Below are 25,655 nucleotides of genomic sequence, written 5' to 3' on the forward strand. Positions count from 1 at the left end.
GCTTCTGTCCTAGTTATTGAACAAGTGATGTACCCCTTGCTGTAGCTTAGAAACAATGCTACAGTCATTGATTGTAACTTCAGTGTTTTTGGAAACTCAGCATCTCTCTGCTCTTCACTTTTCTTGCCAATGGCTCTGTCAATTTCCCAACCTAACTAAGATCATGGCATCCGGGCCCATCACTTCATGGTAAATAGATGGAGAAAAAGTGGAAACAGTGGCAGATTTTATTATCTTGGACTCCAAAATCCCTGCAGATGGTGACTGCAGCCATGTAATACAAAGACACTTGCTCCTTGGAAGAGAAGCTACACAGCATATTAAAAAACAGAGACATGTGTTGTATGAAAGGAAAGAAGGTTAACACTACTCTTGACAAGGATGTAAGAGGCTCTCAGGCCTGACAACATGCATATGATTAAGGCATTGCCTACCTACTTTGTGGCATCTAACCAAATTCTTTTGTGCTTTCCAAAGTAGGGGGATGTATTTTAAAGGATGATTTATCTTGTGAAAAATAAATATTAAATTTGAAAAATAAAAATTTTTTTTTAAAAAGCAAAGACATCACTTCGCCAACAAAAGCCTGTGTAGTCAAAGCTATGGTTTTTCCATAGCTGGACCATAAAGAAGGCTGAACACCAAAGAACTGATCCTGGAGAAGACTCTTTAGAGTCCCTTGGACAGCAAGATCAAACGAGTCAATCCTAAAGGAAATCAGTCTTGAATATTCATTGGAAGGACTGATGCTGAAGCTGAAGCTCCAATACTCTGGCCACCTGATACCAAGAGCCAACTCACTGGAAAAGACCCTGATGCTGGGAAAGACTGAGGGCAGCAGGAGAAGGGAAAGACAGAGGATGAGATGGTTGGATGGCATCAATGGACATGAGTTTAAGCAAATTCTGGGAGATGGTAAAGGACAGGGAAGCCTGTCCAGGGGGTCGAAGAGAGTCAGACATGACTTAGAGACTGAACAACAGTTTTCACCAAGAGCCAAGGAAATGCTTGTTGACTCTATATCAAGAAAACAAGGCAATCACTTGTTCATCTCAGTATAGAGGTGGTGGTGGTTTAGTTGCTAAGTTGTGTCTGACTCCTGCGACACCATGGACTGTGGCCCACCAGGCTCCTCTGTTCATGGGATTTCCCAGGCAAGAATACCAGAGTGTTCTTGGGTTGCCATTTCCTTCTGCACAGTGTAGCGTTAGCAGGACCTTAGTGCTAAAGCTTGAAATGCAATGGGTACGTAGACACCCAGGGACTTCTCTTGCAGGTTTCACAGGGGAAGAAAAAAAATGGGGGGTGAAATGTCCCAACTCTGTGCTCAAGAGATAATTGCAGGTACAGGAATAAATAGGTGTGTAAGAATAAATCCACACTAATGTCTAGACAGAAAAAAGTATCAAAAAGAAATCAAGAGAAATTTGCCTTGCTGGGATTAGCATCTTAGAACCAGGACAATGAAAACATCAGCAATTGCTCCCAAAGATCACTGTATTAGTCAAAGTTCTCCAGAGACAGAACAAATAAGATAGAGGTAAAGACAGAGTCAGAGCCAGAGATTGAGGCAGAGGTACAGGTAGATTCATGGGGATTTCTTGTGAGGGATTGGCTCATGTGATTATGAAGGCTGAAAATGCTGAGAAGATTTGCTGTCTGTAAGCTGGAGACCCAGGAAAGCTAGCAGTGTAATTTAGTGATATTCCCCAAAACACCAAAGTTACAATCAATGACTGTTCATTTGTTTCTAAGCTACAGCAAGGGGTACATCACTTGTTCAATAACTGGGACTGAAGCTCAGCTGAGATGAACTTGGAGAGAGTTTTTCTTCTTATTTATTTTTTAGTTTAGCACTTTGAAGTGTTTCCTTCTTCACTTGGGTTTATGTGGTGAATACAAAATATTCATCAAAAATTTGTTATCTTTACATTTGGATTTACCTGACAAACATTTTCATTGAAAAATAACACTGGGGATATTTTTCAGTTGATGGCAAGGAAGAAAATGATGTGAAGGAAACCCTCCTCCCCCTTACTTGTAGTTCATATTCACAAGGTGTCTATCCCTACCCATTTCCTACACTTCCCTTGTTTTTACAGTTATCCCAAGATGAGGTGGCCATATTCCCTCTAGGGTGACAGCACATTTATAGGGAATCTCCCTTGTGATTATTTTGTATTATCACAGTTCCGAAGGAAGTAGATGCAGACGAGATGGAGCTGAGCCAGCTTCCTCTCTCCAGCCTTCCTGTTTCCTCGCCTCTGTCCCTGCATCGGGGCCCCCAGAGAGCAAGCAGTCTCTGCCACGGGTGGCAGAGGTAGCTGGGTGTCTACCCACGGCCATTTCCCCTGCCTCCCCACTGGTGAACATTTGTTTTACTGCGAACATCAGTATGGTCAGTTCAGTAAGGGAGGTCGATTACTTTTCCCAGCCTCTCAGGTTTTCAGGAGCGAGTGGCTCTGGCTGACGAGTTGGGAGCAGGAGTTGCTGAGCAGGGTATCTGCAAAGCTGCTCGAAAGTGGGAAACAGGGACTTCCCAGGTGGCCCAATAGCTAAGACTCTGCACTCCCAGTGCAGGGGGCCCAGGTTAGATCTCCTGTCAGAGGACTAGATCCCACATGTGGCAACTAAAAAAGATTCCACATGCTGGAACTAAGACCCAGTTCAATCAAATGAATAAATAAATAAATAAGGGGGAGGAAGCTTAACTGGGTCCCCTTTCTTGCTTGTGTATTTTAAGCACAAACATGCAACGCTCCATCTAGTACAAAGAGGTATGTATATTCAACAGAATATCCATCACATAGGAGTGGAATGCCTGCAGGGGGCAGGCAGTCGGATGAGTGGCTGGTGGGAATGGAGGGAAGCAAATTTTACAAAAGAGGAGGCTCTGTACAGTCTTCCCATGTGAAGGCGTTCTGAGATCAGTGCTTACTCACCTTAACTCTGCACCTGATGTCTCAAAGGAAACAGATTGGGGGTGGGGTGGGAAGGGGAGAGGAGAAAGATAAAGGAAAGCAGTGCAGAGAGTGATTGTCAATAATCCTATGAAACTGCAGGATGGTACAAGGATAAAGTTCATTTGGCGTCAACAGACCCAGGAATCCAGGACAGCTCTCCTAGGCTCAAATCTTCTCCGTCTTGCCAGGAGTCTGACTTCACCTGGGGAGCTCTTGGATTTCCGGCAGTCGGGGCAGCCAGCGCGCTGCGGATGACTCGGGGGAATTCTCTGCCTGCGGTACCTCTCCTTGCAGATGTGAACAAGAACCCCACGGCGCTCCTGCCGCAAGCACACGGGCTGCTGGCCAGCCCTAACGTCTAAATCCAAACCCTGGATTCCCTTTCCAGATCCTCTGTCCTGGGCTTGGGCCCCCACCCAGCCTTAAGGCCTGGGTCAGTCTTTATACAGCTGTCCCTTTTAAGATTCAGAGGACCTAACTTCCTGTTTAGGTTCTGTTCTCCGAGAAAACAGACGGTTGGCTGCCTTCTTCCTATAAGTAGAGGTGCATACAATTAGATGTTACATAAAACGTCCTGGTAAAAGAGATATTTGACAGAAGAGCCTTGAAATAGAAGCCTCAGGAGGAGCCCGGTAGCCTGCCATGATGGTAGCCCGCCATATTGGTAGCCCGCCATGTGGGTAGCCCCAGAGGAGACAGGCCTCTGGCGTTCGCATCCCATGTAGACCACTGTTCTTGATTCTCAGGGGCTCTGTGGCCTGTTTTAACCCAAAGGATGAGGCAGAAATGGTGATGAGTAGGTTTGGGGCCTGGAACTTAGGAAGGCCTGGGAACTTCCGGCTGTCTGTGCTCTGGGGCAGCCTGCTGCTAAGGAGGAAGGTGGATTCCCCTGAGGCCATCAGGCTGGGAGGCAGCCCAGGACAGGTTTTAGAGAGCTTTGTCCCCAACACTCATTAACCAAAACAAAGAGCTAAGACAGCCATTGTATTTAGGGTTTAAACATAGACATTGGATATCTTTCTACAGAAAATATAATGGAAAGATTTAGGAGGAAAGGTAGTATTTCTTCACTCAAGGGAAAGAGAGTGGTCTTTTGACAAATGGTCTTCCAACCCAAGCTTAAGAGAGTGCATGCTTCTGCAGAGCTTTGTGTGAGTGTGTGTTAAGGCTAACTGCATGCCCCCTCTCCTTCACCCCCTCTAAAGATGCTGTTGCCTGTCCCCTGGACTTGCCTAATGCTGCTCCCACTCCTGTGCTGTACCAACACTGGTATAGGCTCCTCCCATCACTCAGTTCAGTTCAGTTGCTTAGTCGTGTCCGGTTCTTTGTGACCCTGTGGACTGCAGCACACCAGGCCTCCCTGTCCATCACCAACTCCTGGAGTTTACCCAAACTCATGACTATTGAGTCGGTGACACCATCCAACCATCACATCCTCTGTCATCCCCTTTTCCTCCTGCCCTCAATCTTTTCCAGCATCAGGGTCTTTCAAATGAGTCAGTTCTTCGCATCAGGTGGCCAAAGTTTTGGAGTTTCAGCTTCAGCATCAGTCCTTCAAATGAATATTCAAGACTGATTTCCTTTAGGATGGACTGGTTGGATCTCCTTGCAGTCCAAGGGACTCTCAAGAGTCTTCTCCACACCACTGCTGTGATTCAAAAATCCCACCAGTTCTTGTGAACCACCATGAAGTAGGGCCACTGTATAACTGTTTCCCAGCAAGAGCTCTTCCTTTCCTCTGAGCTCCATTCCCATAGCAACTCTAAAATGGAAAATTGATGGGCTGTTAACCATTTTGTATCATCATTTCTCTTATCTTGAACTGACATGTAACTATATTTTGATTTAACTCTATACCGGTTTATTTCTTTTTCCTTAAATCAGATTGCAGCTTATTAATGATGGGAACATGTTCATCTCCCCTCAATAGAAAGTCAGTAAATATTTGTTGATGTCTACTATGCTTTTCAGCTATCCCCAATCCAAGGGATGCACTAGCTGCATTTCCTTTTTCTTGCTTTCTTTTTTTTTGGTATGAAACTTGAGATAGTGCTTTTGCAACATGCCGGTTTTAATTTGTTTTTGAAATTGAGATATAATTGACATAAAACATTGTGTTTTTTACTGAAGTATAGTTGATTGACAATGCTGTATTAGTTTGTAGTATACAGCAAAGTGATTCAGCTATATATATGTATATAGACATATGTACATATATGAAAAATATGTGTGTATACACATATGTGTATATACATAACATATGTATGTATACAAATATATGTAAATGCACATATGTATATATCCTTTCTCATATTTTTTATAATTTTTTGATATTGAATATAGTTCTCTATGCTATACAGTAGGACCTTGTTATCTATTTTGTGTACCACATTGAGCTGGCCAAAATGTTCGTTCAGGTTTTTCCATAATATCTCTGAATGTTTTGGGCAACCCAATAGTTTGTATCTGCTAATCCCAAACTACAAATTTATCCCTCCTTCACTCTCTTTCCCCTTTGATAACCATAAGTTTGTCTTCTATGTCTGTGAGTATGCCTCTGTTTCATAACTAAGTTCATTCTTACCATATTTTAGATTACACATAGAAGTGATATCACATGGTATTTCTCTTCCTCTATCTAGCTTACTTCCCTTAGAATGATGATTTCTAGGCCTATCAATGTTGCTGCAAATGACATCATTTCATTCTTTTTTATGGCTAATATTCCATTGTAACATTATAGTAGTTTTCTATTTTCCTTTTAAAGTTTCAAGTTCCTATTAAAATGGTTGTAATGAGGATTCTCTGGTGGCTCAAGAATCCACTTGCTAATGCAGAAGACGCAGGTTTGATCCCTGACCTGGGAAGATCCCACATGCATCAGAGCAACTAAGCCCATGTGCCACAATTGCTGAGTCAGTACTCTAGAACCCTCAAGCTGCAATAAGAGAAACCGCTGAAATGAGAAGCCGTGTACTGCAGTGAAGCGTAGCCCCCACTCGCTGCAACTGGAGAAAAAGCACACATAGCAAGAAAAACCCAGCACAGGCAAAAATAAATTTTAAAATAAAAATTTTATTTAAAATATGGTTGTAATGATTTTAACCTCTTGCGCGAGACTGAGGGGGTTCCTGGGAAGTGGGACCTTCACCGTTAAAACTGGCAAGGTCTCTTGCACACCAAGATGAGTTGTCTACCCTCCTTCTACAAGTTACTGCCATACCTAATTCACTTGGTGCCCCACCCGAGTTTCAACTGCAGAAACTGCAGAACAGGGGCCTAATCCTATTTTCACATAAACTGCCTTTGCACACTATAAAGTCCAAGCAAGTGGTCTCCTAAAGGAGTTTCAACATCATTTACGTTTGATAGGAAGGTTTTTTGAAAACTACTTGTGGTAATTATATGTTAGCATAATGATGGTTGTTTTCACAGCAGCACTTATAAAAAGGAAGATTAAAAACTTGCTGGATTTTCTCCAGCGTGGTTCTAGAGAGGGAAGTGATATGGCAAGCACATTCAGTCCAGAGCCCAGAGAGTTTACTCTAGTCCATTTGGCAGCAAAGAAAGTCCAGCACATCACTCATACCTTCATTATAGCATTTATTGCATCACATTGTATTCATTTCTTAGCACGTCACTCTTTATGCCCCAGGACTATGAGCTTCTTAAGACACAGGTGTATTTATGACAATGTTTATAAAAAATGTATATAATATACCAAATAATGTTCTCTGCTTTTTACAAATGTTAACTCATTTAATCCTCATATCTCTCATCAGATAGATGCCATTTTTATTCTCATTTTATGGATGAGGAAACTGAGGCACAAAGTAGTTAAGTAACTTGCCAAGCTAGTAAGTGACAGAGTTGGGATTTGAATCCAGGCAGTCTGGCTCCAAAATGTGCTTCAACCATGGCACAAGCCTGTCTAGCTGTTATTTATTGTTGTATCCACAGCGCCTAGACCCACCCCTGACCTAAGACTCAATGAATATGTATTAGAGAATGAATAAATGAACAATTATCATATGTAAGACAATCATAAGTCCAGGATATTATTGGAGAGTTCTAATTTTAAACGTTCTGCCATATTTTCAAAACATGTACGTGGACCATGTACGTGGACGATGTATCTAGATTTAGGGGTCAGAAACTGCGGCACAGTTTCCATAATATTATGAATTCCATTTATTCTAAGTTCAAATTGATATTCTTAGTCCAAAAAATATGATGCCAGGAATGAGGTGCCCTGGATAACAAGTTTCAAATACCAGATATTGGAAAAATATCAAGTGTTCTTTGTTCTTATTTACTGTGATCAAGTTTGAAGTTGAAATAGTAATGAAAATACCCATTCTATATGATTTTGTAAGGATTTCGGGCAAAGAATTTGAGAGAAGATATAAGAAGGCATCTTCTTAGATCTGTTATTATCAGATGTAAAAACCCTTGGAAAATCTTAGAAGGGTTGCCTGGCCAAGAATGCACTTTGTTAAGAAAAGGGCTGCTATCTCATGTTTCGATGTGGTCTCCAGAATATTTTCAGCTAAGGACTACCAGGTCCAGAAAATTATCTCCAGCAATGATTCTTAAAGTATGCTCCCTAACCAACAGAACCTCCAAAGAACTTGCTAAAAACAAATTCTAGACCCCACTCTAGACCTAAAGAATCAGAAATTCTGGGGTGGGGCGCAGCAACCTGTTTTAACAACAAGCCCTCCAGGTGATTCCGATGCCAGCTAAAGTTTAAGAATTACAGATCTACAGTAACTAAACTTGTTTTGTTTTTAACTTAATTCTTTAACAACAAAGATGATTTGAGAATAAGTGAACCAGTCTTTGAGGTGAACTAAACACAAAATTGTTGAGTTAGAAATGTAAACAAACATATATATTCACACTTGCTGTATGTGACAGTGTGACCCAAGTTTCAAAAGTCCACAAAGGGCTGAGAGGTGTGTTCATCTCACATTTAATCAGAGTCTGCAGCAAAAGCCTTCCATCTGTCTCAACGGGTCCTATTATTTCATACCATCCCACCAAGAGGAAAAGGTTTCCTAAGACTGAACTGGTGGCTCCCGGTACATGGTTCTTTCTTTTCTTTCCTTTATACCATGGCCCCCTCTTCCCAGGCGCAGATTTTGTCCCTGAAGGAGCTGGAAGCCAAGGTGCTTAAGATCAGCCACCCCTAGAACACTGCTTCCTGGGGACAGTCTCAAGTCCCAGTTATCAGTCCAGCTGGCTCTATAGAAAGTCCTACTGTCTCCCTTCTCAGTCTGTTCTTCTAGGCTCACAGTCATACATCCAGTTTCTACATGTCTGAACTGCAGCTCTACTGGATTCCACCTCTTTCTCACAGGGTTTCTGGATCCATGTAAAATGAGGGGTGTGACGGGATACATGTTCATCTGTATCCCTGAGTGTGGCAAAACAGTTTAAAAGCTCTCAGAAATGTCTACATAATTCTACCTGGGTAGAGTATGAACCCACCAACCGCCCCCCAACCTTTCTGTCAATGTAGTCTACATTTTTTGCTTGTACTCTTCAGTGGCTACATCATTCTTTTTTGGGAGGAACAATGCAAGACTTCTATGCTGGCCACTGAACCTTTGGTCTCAGGTCAAATATCAGGCCGAGAACAGAACTGATAGGACCTTCACAGCCTTCACTCCTGTTGCTATTATTTCTTATAAGCTTCCTTCATTTCCAAGGTGCTTTCTGCAATGTGCCAGCTGCAGCTGCTACTCTCTTAAAAGGACTTCTCTCTATATGATTGTTGCTCTGTTTTTATATGACAGGGGTCACAGGGACTGACTTTTGGTAGGAAGAGAACAAATTCAAGTTGTTCAAGCAACACCACAACACGTAGAACATCTCCCCCAGTGTGCAGGAGACATTGACCTCATTGTTTTTTTCTCAGTGACACTATCAAACTCCCCTTGGCAGTAGCTGCTCAACATTTTCCACTGAACGGTTTCAGGCCCACTATGTGTGGGCTTCACTTGGATTAGGAATAGAAAAATATCTGTGTGCAAGGCTTGATGAATGAGCTGTTGGGAGATGGATGGTTACCCATTTAGGAAGGTCTGACAATATCCTACTGTTGTAAAGTAAATGTTCCCTAAAGTTTTATTTTGTAGATCAGCCACCCCAATGTCTTATTTCTCCTACTAAAAATAGTATTGAGCAAAGAGCCTGGGGTGAAGTTGTGATGTAGGATAAGCTTGACCTTAATAGCTCCTCTCATACCCATATAAACCAGTTTTCCCGCTTCTAGAACCTACCAAGCAGATATTGTATTATCAACCCACTTGATTTACACTGCTAGAACAAGGATGCCAAATAGGTTTCAGCTCATGTGCCAACTTCGATAGGCCGGGGTAGGCTGCCAGGTGCAATGTGTTGAGGATTTAACTCCAGACTCCCCAAGAAAGCATGCACATCTGCCATAGACTGGGAATGTGCCAGATTTGCCTAGAATTAGCCATCCCTGTGTTCAGTTCAGTTCAGCCGCTCAGTCGTGTCTGACTCTGTGACCCCATGAACCGCAGCACGCCAGGCCTCCCTGTCCATTGCCATCTCCCGGAGTTCACTCAGACTCACGTCCATCAAGTCCGTGATGCCATCCAGCCATCTCATCCTCGGTCGTCCCCTTCTCCTCCTGCCCCCAATCCCTCCCAGCAGCAGAGTCTTTTCCAATGAGTCAACTCTTCGCATGAGGTGGCCAAAGTACTGGAGTTTCAGCTTTAGCATCATTCCTTCCAAAGAAATCCCAGGGCTGATCTCCTTCAGAATGGACTGGTTGCATCTCCTTGCAGTCCAAGGGACTCTCAAGAGTCTTCTCCAACACCACAGTTCAAAAGCATCCATTCTTCGGCGCTCAGCCTTCTTCACAGTCCGACTCTCACATCCATACATGACCACAGGAAAAACTATAGCCTTGACTAGACGGACCTTAGTCGGCAAAGTAATGTCTCTGCTCTTGAGTATGCTATCTAGATTGGTCATAACTTTTCTTCCAAGGAATAAGCGTCTTTCTATTTCATGGCTGCAGTCACCATCTGCAGTGATTTTGGAGCCCCAAAAATAAAGTCTGACACTGTTTCCACTGTTTCCCCATCTATTTCCCATGACGTGATGGGACCGGATGCCATGATCTTCGTTTTCTGAATGTTGAGCTTTAGGCCAACTTTTTCGCTCTCCTCTTTCACTTTCATCAAGAGGCTTTTTAGCTCCTCTTCACTTTCTGCCATAAGGGTGGTGTCATCTGCATATCTGAGGTTATTGATATTTCTCCCGGCAATCTTGATTCCAGCTTGTGTTTCTTCCAGTCCAGCATTTTTCATGATGTACTCTGCATATAAGTTAAATAAGCAATGGGATATCTGCACATTAAAAGAAGAAAGTGAAAGAGAGCAGTTTATTATGTCCAATAATAAGTGGATGTTCAGGCATTTGTTGAAGGCCAGTGTGATATGTAATTTGGGGAATCCTTAGAAAGAGAGCAGAAGAAAGTGAAAGGGAGATTTGTTGCAAAAGAGAGTCAGTTTGAAAAGATGCAGAGAAGTTGCGAATCCTAGCCTTGCAAACTACCATTTTATAGACTTATAATTAACTCTAATATTTTGGTTAAGAGTATAAAATGTATACAAGGTGTTTTGATTTGCTTTGCTGGTAATATTGTTTCTATTTAACAGCAACAACTTTCCAAGATTTACATTACCCCCTTTGGTCTATTGTTTGTCTTAGTCTCATGAGCCAAGTGACATGAGCCAAGGAGCCTGAGAAGGTGGTTTATGGGCTGTACCATATGGCACAGACTGTACCAAATGTCATTTTCCTACTGGACCAAGCACAGGCTTGGTGCTCAACAAATAATAAACTACTCAAGTGCTGCCACGTACTCTGTTGTTGTTGATTAGTTTGTAAGTCGTGTACGGCTCTTTTGCAACCCCACTGACTGTAGCCCACCAGGCTCCTCTGTCCATGGGATTTCCCAGACAAGAATACTGGAGTGGGTTGCCATTTCCTTCTCCAAGGGATCTTCCCAATCCAGGAATAGAACTCAGGTCTCCTGCATAGCAGGTGGATTCTTTACTGTTGAGCCACCAGCAGAGCCCCTATTTAGAGATCAACTTTTTTCCAAACAGGGTCTAGATAAAAAGTTCCTCATTCATCAGCACTGAAAATATCAAGTGCTTTTTGAGCCTTTGTTTTTTATGTTCAAAAATGGAAAACAGTAGCCACCAAATCCACTGCAGAAATACGAAGCAAAAGTGGTCTGGTGATAGCATTTTCTTAACAGAGTGTGTAATTTTCAGAGCACAATGATTAAAAAAAGAATCCCAAATTTAGAATCAAAAGATGTGCTGTGCCGTTTAGCTGACCATGACATTTAACCTGTTTGATTTTCTCCTAAACCATAAGCATAGAAACACAACAACCTCTAAGTTTCAATCAAATCATTCCTGGTTGACTATCAAAAGAGAAGACATCATGAATCGACCTCTCATTTCCTATAATCACAATGCTATTTCCTGTCACAAAAATTATAAAACTGATAGAAAAATAGGAAAAAACCTCCAAACATATGTGCATTGATTAAGTAGGTAAAACCACACAACCGTCAAAACTAGCAAATGCTTCTTTTGTGACATTCTGTGTGGCTTAGACTTGTTGCAGTTTATCAAGATACATAGTTTAGGAGACAAGTTTTCCTAATAAATCAACCCTATAGCAAACAAAGGATTTCTTCACTCCTCCAAAGACTAACACACCACATTGTAAGTTAGGGTCATCTGTCTCACGAATATTCATTGCCAATTTCATATGCATGCGTGCCCATGGAAAGTCTTTGAGTGGCAAATGCTTCTACAGAGTTGCCCTGCCCTTCCCTTCCTCTTCAGAAAGGAATTCATTCCTGAGCTTCGTAAACCAGATTCTGACACTTCCATTCTGCCCACATCACACCCTTTACCCTGCAGCTTGATCTGTAGGGTAAATGCGATGCAATGAGCTTGGCATTTGGTCCTCAGACTTTAATTTCTTGGTAATAACTTTGGTCAGTATGATGGAGTCTATCTCCAGTGATAAAGTTCACTGAAATGGGGAGTGAAAAGTCAAATCATTTCAAATGGAGTCAAATCATTTCAATGGTATGTGAAAAACATACTTGAAAGTGTTTTATAAAGTATGAAAGACTTTGGAAACTGTAAATAGCTAAGCTGATATTGGATATTATGAATTTTTCTGACTTAATAAATATACTCACTAGGGCAGAAGTTTTAGTCAAGATAAAAGACATTGAACCAGATGGGGACAGGGAAGCAGAAAACCTAGAGGAGAAAGGTTGGTGGCTTCTTCATAAACCTGCCCACCACAGAAAAGCAGTCTTCTCTGAGGCCTGTCAGGTCAGTTTTTTGTTCGAGTCAGATAAGCTTGCAGCCTATCCTCTGGAAGCTTTTCAAATTCCAGCTTTTCCAGCCACAGTCTGAGAGCATTTGCCTAACTCCTATTCAGAGGGTAAAATTGTTTTTATTTGTCATCATTTCACCTAGGTCCTTGACTCCACATTAGCTCCAACTGGACCATTCATTGTTAGTCACAGAAGTAGTGTCTTCAAAGAATCAAAGCATTGTTGTAAAGCAATTATCCTCCATCAAAAATAAATTTTAAAAATTAAAAGTATGAGTCTTTAAAACTGGTTTGCAAGTTAAATATGACTCCCAGGCCAGTGGCAATGCTCTAGAGAGACATCACTCAGCTGGTTTCAGGCTGAGTGGCAGGATTTGCTGGAAGTGGAAGTTCCCAGGGAGCCACTGCCCCCTTGTGTCTCAGCGCTGGCCAGGAATTGTTCCATGACAGGGAGAACACTTGGCAAAAGTCTGTAAAAGATTATTGGTGGGCTATTTCTGGCTCTTAATTTGTTGGTTCAATTAAGGTTTCCTTTCTTCTCATGGTTTGTTAAACTATAATCTTTCTTTTAAAAAATCAATTTTTAAAAGACATATTTATCATAATTATCAAAGTAGTATATATTCCTTGAAGATAAATGTGTACAATTGTTTAATTTTGTTAACCTTTTGATGTATCTCTTCCTTGTTTTTTTAGATCCTTTTCCATTTAAGGAAAACTAATTTTGCTTGGGGACAGAAAAAAAGCCACAGAACCATTGAATCTAATTTTATCACAAATATTTTGTAAACATGATCTCTGCTCCACAATAAGAAAAGAGACTTTTGAATATGCTAGAGTACTAAGACACACAATTTCCCTTTTTTTCTTACAAAATTTAAAAATTAAACTTAGGGACTTCCCTGGTAGTCCAGTGGCTAAGATTCCATGCTCTCAATGCAGGGGGCCCAAGTTTGATCCCTGGTCAGGGAACTAGATTCCACATGCTGCAACTAAGATCCAGTGCAGCCAAATAAATAAATATTTTTTTTAAAAAAACTTAAAATGTAAAGGGTAGCCCTTTAGCTCATAAAACCTCATATATTTTGCCTGTAATTTCAATTCTATGGAGTAAGAATACTATGAAAGTGAAAAGTGAAAGTTGCTCAGTCCAACTATGTGACCCCATGGACTGGAGTCCGCCAGGCTCCACTGTCCATGGGATTTCCCAGGCAAGAATCCTGGAGTGGGTAGCCATTCCCTTCTCCAGGGGATCTTCCCGACCCAGGGATCAAACCCAAGTCTCCACATTGCAGGCAGATTCTTTACCATCTGAGCCACCAGGGAAGCCCTAAGAATTCTGTATTGAATGCAACTATTAGACCCATTGAATATTATCTCATTTTCAAAACAGGAAAATAAAACTTCTTGCTCTAAAGATGAACTGTGGGAGCTATGGTAATTTGGCAGTCTAAATGATCCAGTCATTGGCAAATGCATCAGGTATGATTTCAGATGTGCTTTCACATGGGATTGGTCACATTTCTATATGTCATAGAGAGATGCTGCTTCTCCCCAACCATGAAGAATGAAGAAACAAAGGCATTATGGGAAGAGCTGAGAATGAGTCATCTGTGCCTCCAAACACCTTTCCTTCTGTATCTTGTTTGTTGTCTGTGCCATCTAGATGTGTATACCGCACAACATAAATATGGGCGGCAGTGTCAGAGACAGTCTGGACAAAATCTAGAATGAGTTGGGAGGAAGTTGACTGTATCTTTAGTTGCTTTATCTGATCCTTTATTTTCTCAAGAGTCAATCTTTTTGGACTTCCCTGCTGGTCCACAGGTTAAGAATCTTCCTGGCAATGTAGGGGACATAGGTTTGATTCTTGGTCCAGGAAAATTCCATGCGCCACAGGGCAACTGAGCCCATGTGCTACAGCTACTGAAGCCCACATGCCTAGAGCCTGTGCTCAGTAACAAGAGAAGCCACCGCAAAAAAAAAAAACAATTCTCAAATTTTTTGATTTGTGAAAAGTGAAAGTGAAGTCACTCAGTCGTGTCCGACTCTTTGAGACCCCATGGACTGTAGCCCACCAGGCTCCTCCATCCATGGAATTTTCTAGGCAAGAGTACTGAAGTGGGTTGCCATTTCCTCCTCCAGGGGATCTTCCCGACCCGGAGATTGAACCCGGGATTGAACCCGGGTCTCCCGCATTTCAGGCAGACGCTTTACCGTCCGACCCACCATAGGAAAAGTGTCCACAGTCCACCTACTTCTTGTATATTACTTAAAAATTGTATATGAATTGATTACCACTTTCAACATAGAAAAATAAAACTTTCTAAAAACAAACAAAAACTTCCTTCTGTAAAGTCAGCCCATGTGAATTATGTAATTTGTTCATTTAAACAATCCATTTATTGGTGATTGCAAATGGCTATCATTATGCGTACATACAAAATAATGCTGTATAAAAAAACTTTAACTAAAAGTCTATTGAATATCAAGCTATTAATTATAGCACTTCAAAATTTCTTATCATTGTTATGACACATTTCTACATGTTAACATGTAGATAATCTGTGCCCTATTTTTGGTACTCTTATTTCTAAATCCACTTTTATTCTTTGAAACACTAAATTCAAATCCAGACCTAGATGGTAGAAACTATCTATCCTGTGTATCTGAGTGGGATTTGCACTTTAAACAAGTCTATGAAGATGATCTGAAGGGTCCAGGGCGATCTACCTGACCAGTCTTTTATAAACACAGTTACACGGGGTGCTCTACTCTAGGGCACACGAGGGCAGAGTAAAAGATGAGGTCCACATTTCTCAAGATGCACATTTGAGCAGGCCACTCAAGATGGCTGTTCTCTTGCTCTCTGTACATCCTCTGCTCAGCCAGTCCCACCCTGCTTCACTCACAGGACTATCCAATCCTAATTACAGGGTTCAGTCTGTAACTACCTATGTGGCCCCAGCTGCTTGTTACCCCCATAGCCTGACATCAGTTCCCCCTATAAATGGCAGCCTCCCTCTCCCTGGTGCAGTGGAGGTTGCTGCCATGGCCTGCCTGCAGGTCTGCTCTCAACAGTGACGTGTCACCGCAAGACCCTTTAGCTTCTTGACATTTAAGTTCCCCCACATACTTAAGAAGACTGTGTTCCAAAAGGTTAATATTGGTCACCTCTAGAGGCTAGTATGGGCAAGAATTTCATTTTTAAAATAAATTTCGGTGTATTTTTAACTTTCTGAAAACCATATACTACTTTTATAAAACTTTTAAGCCAAAAATAACTACAGACATAATGTAGTTGTGGCACATTTATATTATACAACTTCCCACTTTATTGCCTCTATTCCACATAAGAACAGAGGTCTGGGAATTTGGAGACCAGGCTTCTAGTCCACACTGCTTCATAACCTTGTGCAAATTGGTTTGCCTCTGTGGGCCTCAGTTTCTGCCTCCTAAGAGGGACACTTGAACTAACTGTAGCTACTATTTCAGTAGTTTCCATGGACCAAGTGCTGTGCTAAGCAGTTTCCTCACAGCAGTTCCATGACTTGAACATGATCCCTCTTTTCCAGATAAAAAACAGAAGCCCAAGTAAGTGTTGGAATCAGAATTCAAATTCACATTTAGTCCACTTGCCAAAGCCAGGTTTTTTTCTACACACTCTCATCAGTTCTTGCCTCTTGTCTCACAGTTTCCTGACCCTAGAATGTACTTAAACCTAGGACTTGACTCAAAATCCTCTGCCTGGACAATATCTTTCTAAATCAACCTTTGGTCACTCTTATTATTGCAACATCTATTTATGTTGCATCCGACTCTTAAGACAGAGCGTCTCACCCTCAGCACTATTGACATTTTGGACCGAAAATTTCTTGGTTGTTGGGAGGTGTCCTGCTCACTGTAGAATGTCTGGTAGCATCCCTGGCTTCTACCTGCTAGAAGTCAGGAGCACCCACCCTACAAATTGTGATCCCCAAAATGCCTCCCAACATAGCCCCAGCATCATCTAGGGTTCAGAACCTCAGCTCTAGAAGAAGGAAAAGGGCAAGTTCCTGCATTAACTTGAAAGAAAGACTGCATTGGAAGGAATTCTAAAATCTTGTATTTTTATTGCATATTTTTTTGACTCTACCTGTTCAGGCTAGAGTCAATTTCAGCATCTCACATTATTTGCTCTGTGCACAACACTGTACCAATTACCATACACTCTATATCAAAGATTCAGGGAAACGGGAAGGAGAATAAACCTTAACCTCTCAAAAATGACTCTACTTCTCCTTTAGTGAAATTCACCTCCGTCTGAGAGGAAAAGAGCCCTGTGAGGCTGAATGAGAATAGGGAACAGTGGTAACTGAACACAATGCTGATTTTTATTCCAACTAAATTAAGCAATATATAAGTAATCTGGGCGATAAGCTTAACTCAAGGGGCAAATGCCAAGAAACAAGGACTTTTGTTTGTTTGCTTTAATTATCAATCACTGTCCATGGCTCTCTTCCACATCTCATCTCAGAAAATGTGGGTTAACAAGTCTCAGACAAAGAAACGCAGGAAAAGAGAAATGGGGAAAATAAAATCCATCTAGTATGCGGGGATGCTTCTCCAATTTCTCTTCTGTGAACTGCTCCATCAGCAGGGTCCACTTCGGATTATTTTAATATCACGACCATCTTCCCTGAAAATTGACCAATCATAAAAACACATTTATTGAAACTGTCCCACAATTTGTATTAAAAAGACCCATGTCATTATACATTATATTCTTTCCCGGTTGACATTCATTTTTAAAGCTAAATCTAGGGCCTTCCCTGGTGGCTCAGTGGTAAAGAATCTGCCTGCCAATGTAGGAGACATGGGTTCTATCACTGATCCAGAAAGATCCCATGTGCTGTGGAGCAACTGAGTCTGTGCACCACAGCTTCTGAGCCTGTGCTCTAAGTCCAGGAACCACAACTAATGAAGCCCTTGCACCCTGGAGCCCAGGCTCTGCAACAAGAGAAGCCTCTACAATGAGAAGCCTGCACACTGCAATTAGGTAAAGCCCAAGCAGCAAAGAAGACCCAGCACAGCCTAAAATCATTAAATATATATTTTTTAAAGCTAAATCTAGGAAACAGTGAAGGTGAAAACCCAACTCTGCCATTTTTTCCCAAACCTTAGGGCACACAGAACTACTCCCTACAAATCACTCTGGGAAGACCTGGTAATTTACTGAAGACTGAGTTCAGAGTCTGAACCCCTGAAATACAAAGCAGTGTATCTGGAGGTGGAGTCATGGTCACCTAAGCTGGCCAGGTGTCTTACACAGAGGGCATCAGTATAATACACTTATTAGTGAGCATTCTAACAGGCAGAGTTACTAAGACCGGTTTTCTGACCAGTAGTGCAGGGTGTGTAGATCACCTGTACGTGGCTCCTGAAATATTCACTATTTCAGAGTTTAACTACTAAATATATTCTTTTCTTTCTTCTTCTTCTTTTTTTTTTTTTTTTCTGGCTGCTCTGGGCCTCTCTAGTTGCAGAAAGCGGGGACTGCTGTACAGTTGTGGTGCTTGGGTTTCTCACTGGGGTGACTTCTCTTATTGTGGGGCACAGGCTCTAAGCACACGAGCTTCAGTAGTTGCAGCAAGTGGGCTCAGTAGCTGTGACTCTTGGCTCTAGGCCGTGGGCTCAGTAGCTGTGGTGCACAAGCTTTGTTGCTCCTCAGTATGTGGGATCTTCCTGGACCAGGGATTGAACTCTTATCCCCAGCACTGGCAGGTGGATTTTTAACCACTGGTCCACCAGGGAAGTCGTAAATATGTTTTTAATTTTGGGAAACTACCCATCCCTGGGTAGTAACATCACTTAATTATCTGGTCTATAATCGATTAATCACACACCTCTTTTTCTAACCTTGACCTAGAAAATTCACTGATTCTGTGTCTTTTTAAATATGCCTTAAAACAGAGCTACTTATGTCACATTTGATTATGTCCAAGAGCCACAACTTCCTAAGTAATCAAAATGCAAAAGAAGAACTAAAGAATACGTGCCTAGTTTATACTGAAAAATTGCTACCTGATTTTCATGCACAGAGTACACTCATTGGGATAAGTGGACAAATCACTTCCACACACGGGGTTGAAGTCCCGGGGACATCCTGGTAATGTATACTGATGACAGTTTGGCTAGAAAAGAGAAAGGAAGACAGAAATTGGTGAATAACTTGAGACGTTTTTAACATAAGAGGAGAGCAAAGTTCCACCATTAGTCACTCAGTCATGTCCGACTCTTTGGGAACCCATGGACTGTAGCCACCAGGCTCCTCTCTCCACGGGATTCTCCAGGCAAGAATACTGGAGTGGGTAGCTAGTCCCTTCTCCAGTGGATCTTCCAGACCCAAGGATTGAACCCAGGTCTCCTGCACTGTATAGATTCCTCACCATCTGAGCCACCAGAGAATTCAGGCAAAGTCCCAAGTTTCCCTATATTTTCTAGAAATTTCCTACAGAAAAATTTCTATTTTACACACACACACACACACACACACACACACACATACAGACACACAGGTTTTTCTAAGCATCAGATGTAGTGTTGAAGCAATGAGTCAATACCTGCTATGTAAGATAAGGACCTCAGCAGAAGGTTTATGTTGGCTGATTTTTAAATAAAAGTCCAAGATATGCCACCAATGTACTTTACTATCCTCCAGTTTCATAATCTGTTCTTCAGAGCAACTCCATGAGAATGTCCTGTTACATTCCACCTAATTCCGTGGCATAATGCCCAGACACACTCGGAAATGTAATCTTTTGTCTGGACTTGTAAGATACTAGCATTTAAGCAGTAGGAAAACAGTAGGTTCAGAATTAGACCTCAGGGCTTGTTATGGGCTTAACTGCATCCACCCAGAAAGATATGTTAAAGTTCTAACTCTTAGCACTTCAGAATATGACCACCTTATGTGGGATTAGTAGGGTCTTCATATAGGAAATTATCTTAAAGTAAAAAGTTTAGGAGAATAGGCCTTAATCCAATATGACTGGTGTGGTTATAAAAAGGGAAAATTGGGGCACTACCCTGGTGGTGAAATTTCCATTCAGGAATTCTTCCCTGGTGGCTCAGATGGTAAAGAACCCAGCTGCAATACAGGAGACCTGGGTTCGACCCCTGGTTCGGGAAGATCCCCTGGAGAAGGGAATGGCAACCCACTCCAGTATTCTTGCCTGGAGAATCCCATGGACAGAGGAGCCTGGTGCGCTACAGTCCATGGGGTCACAGAGAGTCAGACACGACTGAGGTAGCTAACACTTTTCTTTTCACTCTGGTGGTGCAGCAGATTAGAATTCACCTGCTAATGCAGGGGACAGGTTTGATCCCTGGTCTGGGAAGATTCCACATGCTGCAGGGCAACTAAGCCCATGAGCCACAACTACTGAGCCCGAGCACTGTAGCTCTGAAGCCCATGTGCCCAGAGCCTGTGCTCTGTAATGAGAAGCCACCGCAACGAGAAGCCCAAGCACCAAAAGGAAGAGCAGCCCCTGCTCGCTACAACTAGAGAAAGCCTGTGCAAAAAATAAATAAATATTTTTTTAAAACAAAAGGAAAGTTTGGACACAGAGTCACACACAGAGGCAAGATCATGGGACGACACCAAGAGAATGCCATTTACAAGCCAAGAAATGCCTGAGGCTATGAGACACTAGGAGAGAGGATTGGACCAGATTCTTTCTCACAGGGTTCAGAAGGAACCAACCCTGCCGACACCTTGAGTTTGAATATCCAGCCTTGAGAACTATGAGACAATCCATCTCTGTTGTTTGAGTCACTCATTTTGTGGCTTTATTACAGCAGCCCTAACAAACTGATATTGGATCATGGAACTCAACTCTCAGATTCGACGGAATTGAGGCCAGAGAGGTAATATGTCTTGCTCATAGCCACTAGTCTCCAGCAGAACCAGGACTAGAACTGGTCACAGTGGTCACACCATAGCGTGCAGAGGCTCACTCTAATAACAGGTTGAATATATGACCTGCTGTATTTGTTTTGTTTTAGTAATAGTAATCATCTTTCCTCACTTCAGAATAAGTGTTTAATACTCTGAATAAATGAAATATACCTCTTCCTTCATATTATGTGGGATTCATAGAGACCTAAGTAGGACAGGGCATTGGCCAAACTCTGAACTAAAGAAAAACTTTTGACCCTTTCCATCCTTCGTTCAGGCTTCTATCTCCATTTAGGAGCCTGATGTGTTCTTCCTGCTCTAGGCTCACTAAGATGATGGCTTCCAGGACGGCTTCCACAGGAGACTAGATAGTCTCTTTCCAATGAGATTGGGACAACTGGTAATTGGTCATTTAATTGAAAAAGTCATTAAAGTAGGGAAACAGTAACAAAAATTATAACATACCCTAAACATTTTCTCTTAAAACATATCAGTTCAGTTCATTTCAGTCGCTCAGTCGTGTCCGACTCTTTGCAACCCCATCAATCGCAGCACGCCAGGCCTCCCTGTCCATCACCAACTCCCAGAGTTCACTCAGATTCACGTCCATCGAGTCCGTGATGCCATCCAGCCATCTCATCCTCTGTCGTCCCGTTCTCTTCCTGCCCCCAATCCCTCCTAGCAACAGAGTCTTTTCCAATGAGTCAACTCTTCGCATGAGGTGGCCAAAGTACTGGAGTTTCAGCTTTAGCATCATTCCTTCCAAAGAAATCCCAGGGCTGATCTCCTTCAGAATGGACTGGTTGCATCTCCTTGCAGTTCAAAGGACTCTCAAGAGTCTTCTCCAACACCACACTTCAAAAGCATCAATTCTTCAGCGCTCAGCCTTCTTCACAGTCCAACTCTCACATCCATACATGACTACTGGAAAAACCATAGCCTTGACTAGACGGACCTTAGCCGGCAAAGTAATGTCTCTGCTCTTGAATATGCTATCTAGGCTGCTCATAACTTTTCTTCCAAGAAGTAAGCGTCTTTTAATTTCATGGCTGCAGTCACCATCTGCAGTGATTTTGGAGCCCCCAAAAATAAAGTCTGACCCTGTTTCCACTGTTTCCCCATCTATTTCCCATGAAGTGATGGGACCGGATGCCAAATAAAAACAAAATTGCCAATCTTTTGATGGAAAGACAAAGAGTCACATGGCCAGTTGTAATGCTACCTACACTAAGACAACCTCCTTGCAGCTAGGTATGAGCACACGACCAAGGGCAGGCCAATGGGATGCAAGTGGAATTACTGTGCGCATTTGCTTCTATGTTTGTGTCAGTCATTCAATTGTTCCAACTCTTTTCAACCCCATGGACTATAGCTCACCAGGCTCCTCTGTCCATGGGATTCTCCAGGCAAGAAGACTGGAGTGGGTTGCCACTCTCCAGATTCTCCAGGCTGGGGAGTCTCCCTTCAATTCCCCACCCAGGGATTGAACCTGGGTCTCCTGCATTGCAGGCTGATTCTTTACCACCTGCTAGGAACCTCCTTTAAAAGAAAGTTGGGGTTTGTCCTCTGCCTCCCCCAATTTTTATTTTGTCCATTCCTCCATCCTGCTTCTGGAACAGGAACTCTACACTTTACAGACCAGGATGACAAAGTCCACATCCTAAGATGGCAGTTCTGTGAGCTGTTATTTTCTGCAGCTGAATCTAATCCTGACACAAGACATAAGACTTTTCCTAAGAAATGTTTCAACTAGTTAGAGTTCTGTGTGCTGTCACTGCAAAAATAAATCATAATAAATCATCCATGATTTCTTCTTTTGTTTTAAATGGGATTTCTCAACTGCATTCGTATTTTGGACCAGCTAATTATTTGTTGTGTGAGGCTGTCTCGTGCATGGTAGGGTGTTTAGTAACATCATTATTCTCTATCCACTAGATGCTAGTTACGACTTCCTGGTCATGACAATCAAAATGACAATCTGTCTCCTGAGGGGTAAACCTGCCCACTTTTTAAAATATGGTGAGAATTTAAAGACATTGGCACAGCAAGGTAATATACAGTTAAAAAATAATTCCCCAATTATTTACTGTTGTTTTACTACACCTAAGTCAATTTTTTAGAATTTGTCTTTTAGCAAGTTTTTCAAAAGCATCTGACACATTTTCCATATAAACATTTTCATTTATTTACCCTCATGTTCATGCTGTCTCTACATTTTTTATAAATTAAGACTGTGGCTGGCATAATAGGCTTGTGAACACAGATGCTTCAGTCTTGGTAAGAATACAGCTCCACTCAAGGGACACAAACTGTATGATTTACAGGAGAGTAGTTAAACAAGAGGGTGGTCTGTCTCTAACCAGTGAGTAATTGACATGCTGTGGGAATGGTTAGAGAGAAAGCAGAGAATCATATGTGAGTTGCTTAAATAGAGAGTGGCTGATCCAAATATGCCCTCCTATCCATTCACATAGGACGCCTGCCTTTAGTTCCCACCTCCAGCCTCCCCATGCCCACAGCCTCAATCAGGGCACACCTGATGCCTTCCCTTTTCCCCGTTACAAAGCTTTCCCACTCCTCTGCCTTTGAGTCTCAGCTAAAACACAAGTGACATGGCTGACTCACTTGCTACATTAAGGAGTGAATAACTAGGTTTTGCTTGCTTTCATCTGGTTGGCCTTTGTTTGCTTCCACAACTTAATCTGAGAATATACATAAAATATCTAGTACAACATGTAACTTCTGGGCATAGGACCTTCTAAATCATCAAAGGAGATATTAAAAGGAAACAAAGCCCTGAGGCCTTCAAGGCCTGAGCAATTTTTAACCAAAATTTATACTGTGATCTGTATCAAAAAGCCTGCCTAAGAATCTGGCTTCTAAAGAAGCAGTCAACTGTCTCGAAAGTGGCAGACCTGAAAACCAGCCCCCATCCAAACCACTGCGAGCTTCATTGTATTAGTAGAAACAATACAAGTGGTTTCCTACTTACTGTACTGTATTCTGAAGGTTGACCAAACTGAGCATTGGAAGAGGCTACAAAAAGGAAACAGACATTTTAAAGGATGTGCTTATTCATAAGGGCTTTTTTTTTTTTAAATTCAGCTTGTGATTTAGACAGACTACATGTCTCCCTCTCCCTCACATGTCCAGCTTCTTTGACTCCTTCCTAAAAAGTCGATTCAACTGTGTTCTGGCACCTCTCCTAGCGGGCACACAGAAAACACTTGGAACCGGTTCTATATCTGACTGCCCTAATAGGATTGCTTGGGAAACTTTGGAGCTACCGAATAAAGGTTAGAGAAGTAACTCAATAGTTCACAATGTTGTTTTCCTCTGTGGTCGAGATAATAAGTACAAAATTTGACATTGGGTGTTATCACTTTAACTCCACTTTAAACAGACATCAAGTCCGGCTGGACTAAAGCCGCCTTCTCACAAGCCCCACGGTGCTTGGCGCACTTGGCATTCACAATTTCTGATTCCTGCACATCTGCTGCTGAGGTTCTGCAAGGAAGGCCCCGGGTACATAAAAACCTGACTCCTAACCTTGGATTCCAGAAAATCCACTTTAAGGGAGAAAGAGCAGTCTGGGAAGAAGCCCAAGCAGGAACTAAAGACTGTTGCTGGCTCCACAATGCCACCCCTCAACCCCGAACACGAACATCCCCAAGTTCGTGTCCCTAGGCAACTGCGGGGCGGGCCGGAACCGCCAGTAACGGGTGCGTGGAGGGACACAAAGGACCCCCAGGCCTCGGGGAGGGATAGTAGCGGGCAAGACCCCCTTCTCGGTAACTCCTTGGCTGGTCCTCTGGGGACCAGAGAGACTGGTGAGCGTTACCGGCCGAGTCCCACCAGACCAGGAACAAAACCAAACGCAGCGCCTTGAGCGCCATCATGCCTCCGCGGCCGGCCATCGGGTCCCTGCGCTCCAGCATCCGCGCGACCAGGACGGCTCCCACGCGACAGGGCGGGATGAAGGGGGCCAGGGGAGGTGGCAGGGAGGAAGGATGAGCAGGAAGCGGCTGGGGCGGGGCAAGAAAGGGCGCGTGGCGGTTGGAGAGGCAGTGGGGAGGGGAAGACAGAAGAAGGATGGTTGCTAGTCCCCGACTCCTCGCTCTGCCTACAATGAGAGCAAGCGATTGAAGAAGCCATCTCTCCCTGCAGCAGACAAGGACCTCGTAAGAGCCCTGGATAATCTCGTGGGCTGTCAGTCATCCTCAGTTTCTGCAGCATCTGCTCTCTACCAGGCAGTGTGTGGGGCTGAAAACAAAGGCGGTGCCCGCTCTCTGGAAGCTTTCTGGTGTACGCGTCGGGGATGAGGTTACACATGGAACTTTTTACAACAGATGAATACAGTAATTTCTGAAAGTGCTAGAGAGTGGTGGGGGTAGGGGAGGACTTTGGGAGATCAGGAAAGGCCTCACCGAGGTGACATTTAAGCTGAAAGCTGAAGGATGAGAAAAAAGCCTAGTGAAGACCGTGAGGACAAATATTCCAGGCTCAAGGAAAAGCAAGGAGACTGGAGCCAACTCAGTGTGCTCAGCTGGACCCTAGGTGAGGGAGGGGGCGGGAGAGGGAGTTGGAACCACAAGGCCTTGAACACAGGTGGTGATGTAGGCCCCTGATAAGGGATTTGGATTTGTTCTGATTGCAGTGGAGGATTTTAGGCAAGGTCATGGCCCTGACATGACTTATCTTTTAAGATAATGGATGAAGAATGAAGGGAGTAGGTAAGAGTGGAGGCAGGGAGAGAAATCAGGCAGCTTGTGCAGTAATCTGGGCAAGGGATGATGACAACTGTAGTTAGTGGGTAACAGGGGCCTGCTGAGAAGTGATCAGATTGAGGGTTTCGTTTGGAGGCGGAACCAACTGGAATAAAGATAAGAACCAAGGATGCGTTTTGTCCTGAACAGGTGATGCCATTTCTGTGGGGAAGAACTCGTGGAGAAGATGCCTATTAGAACTCCAAGTGGACACGTGGACTGGGCATTTGGAATTACAAATTTGGAGCTAGAGATATAAAGTCAGAAGTCATCAGCATATCGACAGTATTGAAAACCGTGGACCCAAAGCCCAGGGGAAGAGTACAGCAGAGGTCAGAGGTAAGAGTCCTGGGGCACAAGCCTGTGAAGGAGGAAGAAAACCAGGCTAGAGTCAGGGATTGCTGAATCGCGGAGCAGGGCTGGAACCATGTCAGTTGCTGCTGTGAGGTTGGGAAGTAGGAGGACTGAGCATTGCTACAAACTTTGACGAGGTATAGTCCCTGATGATCCTGATAAGAGCTTTTGCAGAGAAGTGATGGCATCCAGAGCCCAGATGGTCTGGGTTGAAAG

The 25,655-nt window shown here is 42.9% G+C and overlaps 1 protein-coding gene and 1 non-coding gene across 2 annotated transcripts; one reads left to right on the top strand and one right to left on the bottom strand.

The window, feature by feature from the left end:
- The first annotated feature begins 337 nt into the window (after nt 1-337).
- Nucleotides 338-464, top strand: LOC128050116 (U6atac minor spliceosomal RNA). The gene has a single exon (XR_008199628.1). It is a non-coding gene; the product is annotated as a U6atac minor spliceosomal RNA (small nuclear RNA).
- A 16,548-nt stretch (nt 465-17,012) lies between these two features.
- Nucleotides 17,013-24,215, bottom strand: LOC128050067 (serine protease inhibitor Kazal-type 2-like). Its single transcript, XM_052642364.1, has 4 exons — nt 24,161-24,215; nt 23,312-23,355; nt 18,444-18,553; nt 17,013-17,058 (listed from the first exon to the last, which is right to left on the bottom strand). The coding sequence occupies exons 1-4, from the start codon at nt 24,213-24,215 to the stop codon at nt 17,013-17,015; spliced, it is 255 nt and encodes an 84-aa protein (XP_052498324.1).
- Between the last annotated feature and the right edge of the window lie 1,440 nt (nt 24,216-25,655).

This window comes from Budorcas taxicolor, chromosome 6 (genome assembly GCF_023091745.1).
Source record: "Budorcas taxicolor isolate Tak-1 chromosome 6, Takin1.1, whole genome shotgun sequence".
NCBI lineage: Eukaryota > Metazoa > Chordata > Mammalia > Artiodactyla > Bovidae > Budorcas > Budorcas taxicolor.

Bases quoted from the DNA above. Each gene is read 5' to 3' on its own strand.
- LOC128050067 (XM_052642364.1), bottom strand. From the start codon at position 24,215: ATGGCGCTCAAGGCGCTGCGTTTGGTTTTGTTCCTGGTCTGGTGGGAC. The intron at 18,554-23,311 runs GTAAGTAGGAAA...TCTCTTTTCTAG, and splicing joins AACCTTCAGAATACAGTACA to CCAAACTGTCATCAGTATAC. The intron at 17,059-18,443 runs GTAGCAATTTTT...GTCAATTTTCAG, and splicing joins ACTCTGTGCATGAAAATCAG to GGAAGATGGTCGTGATATTA.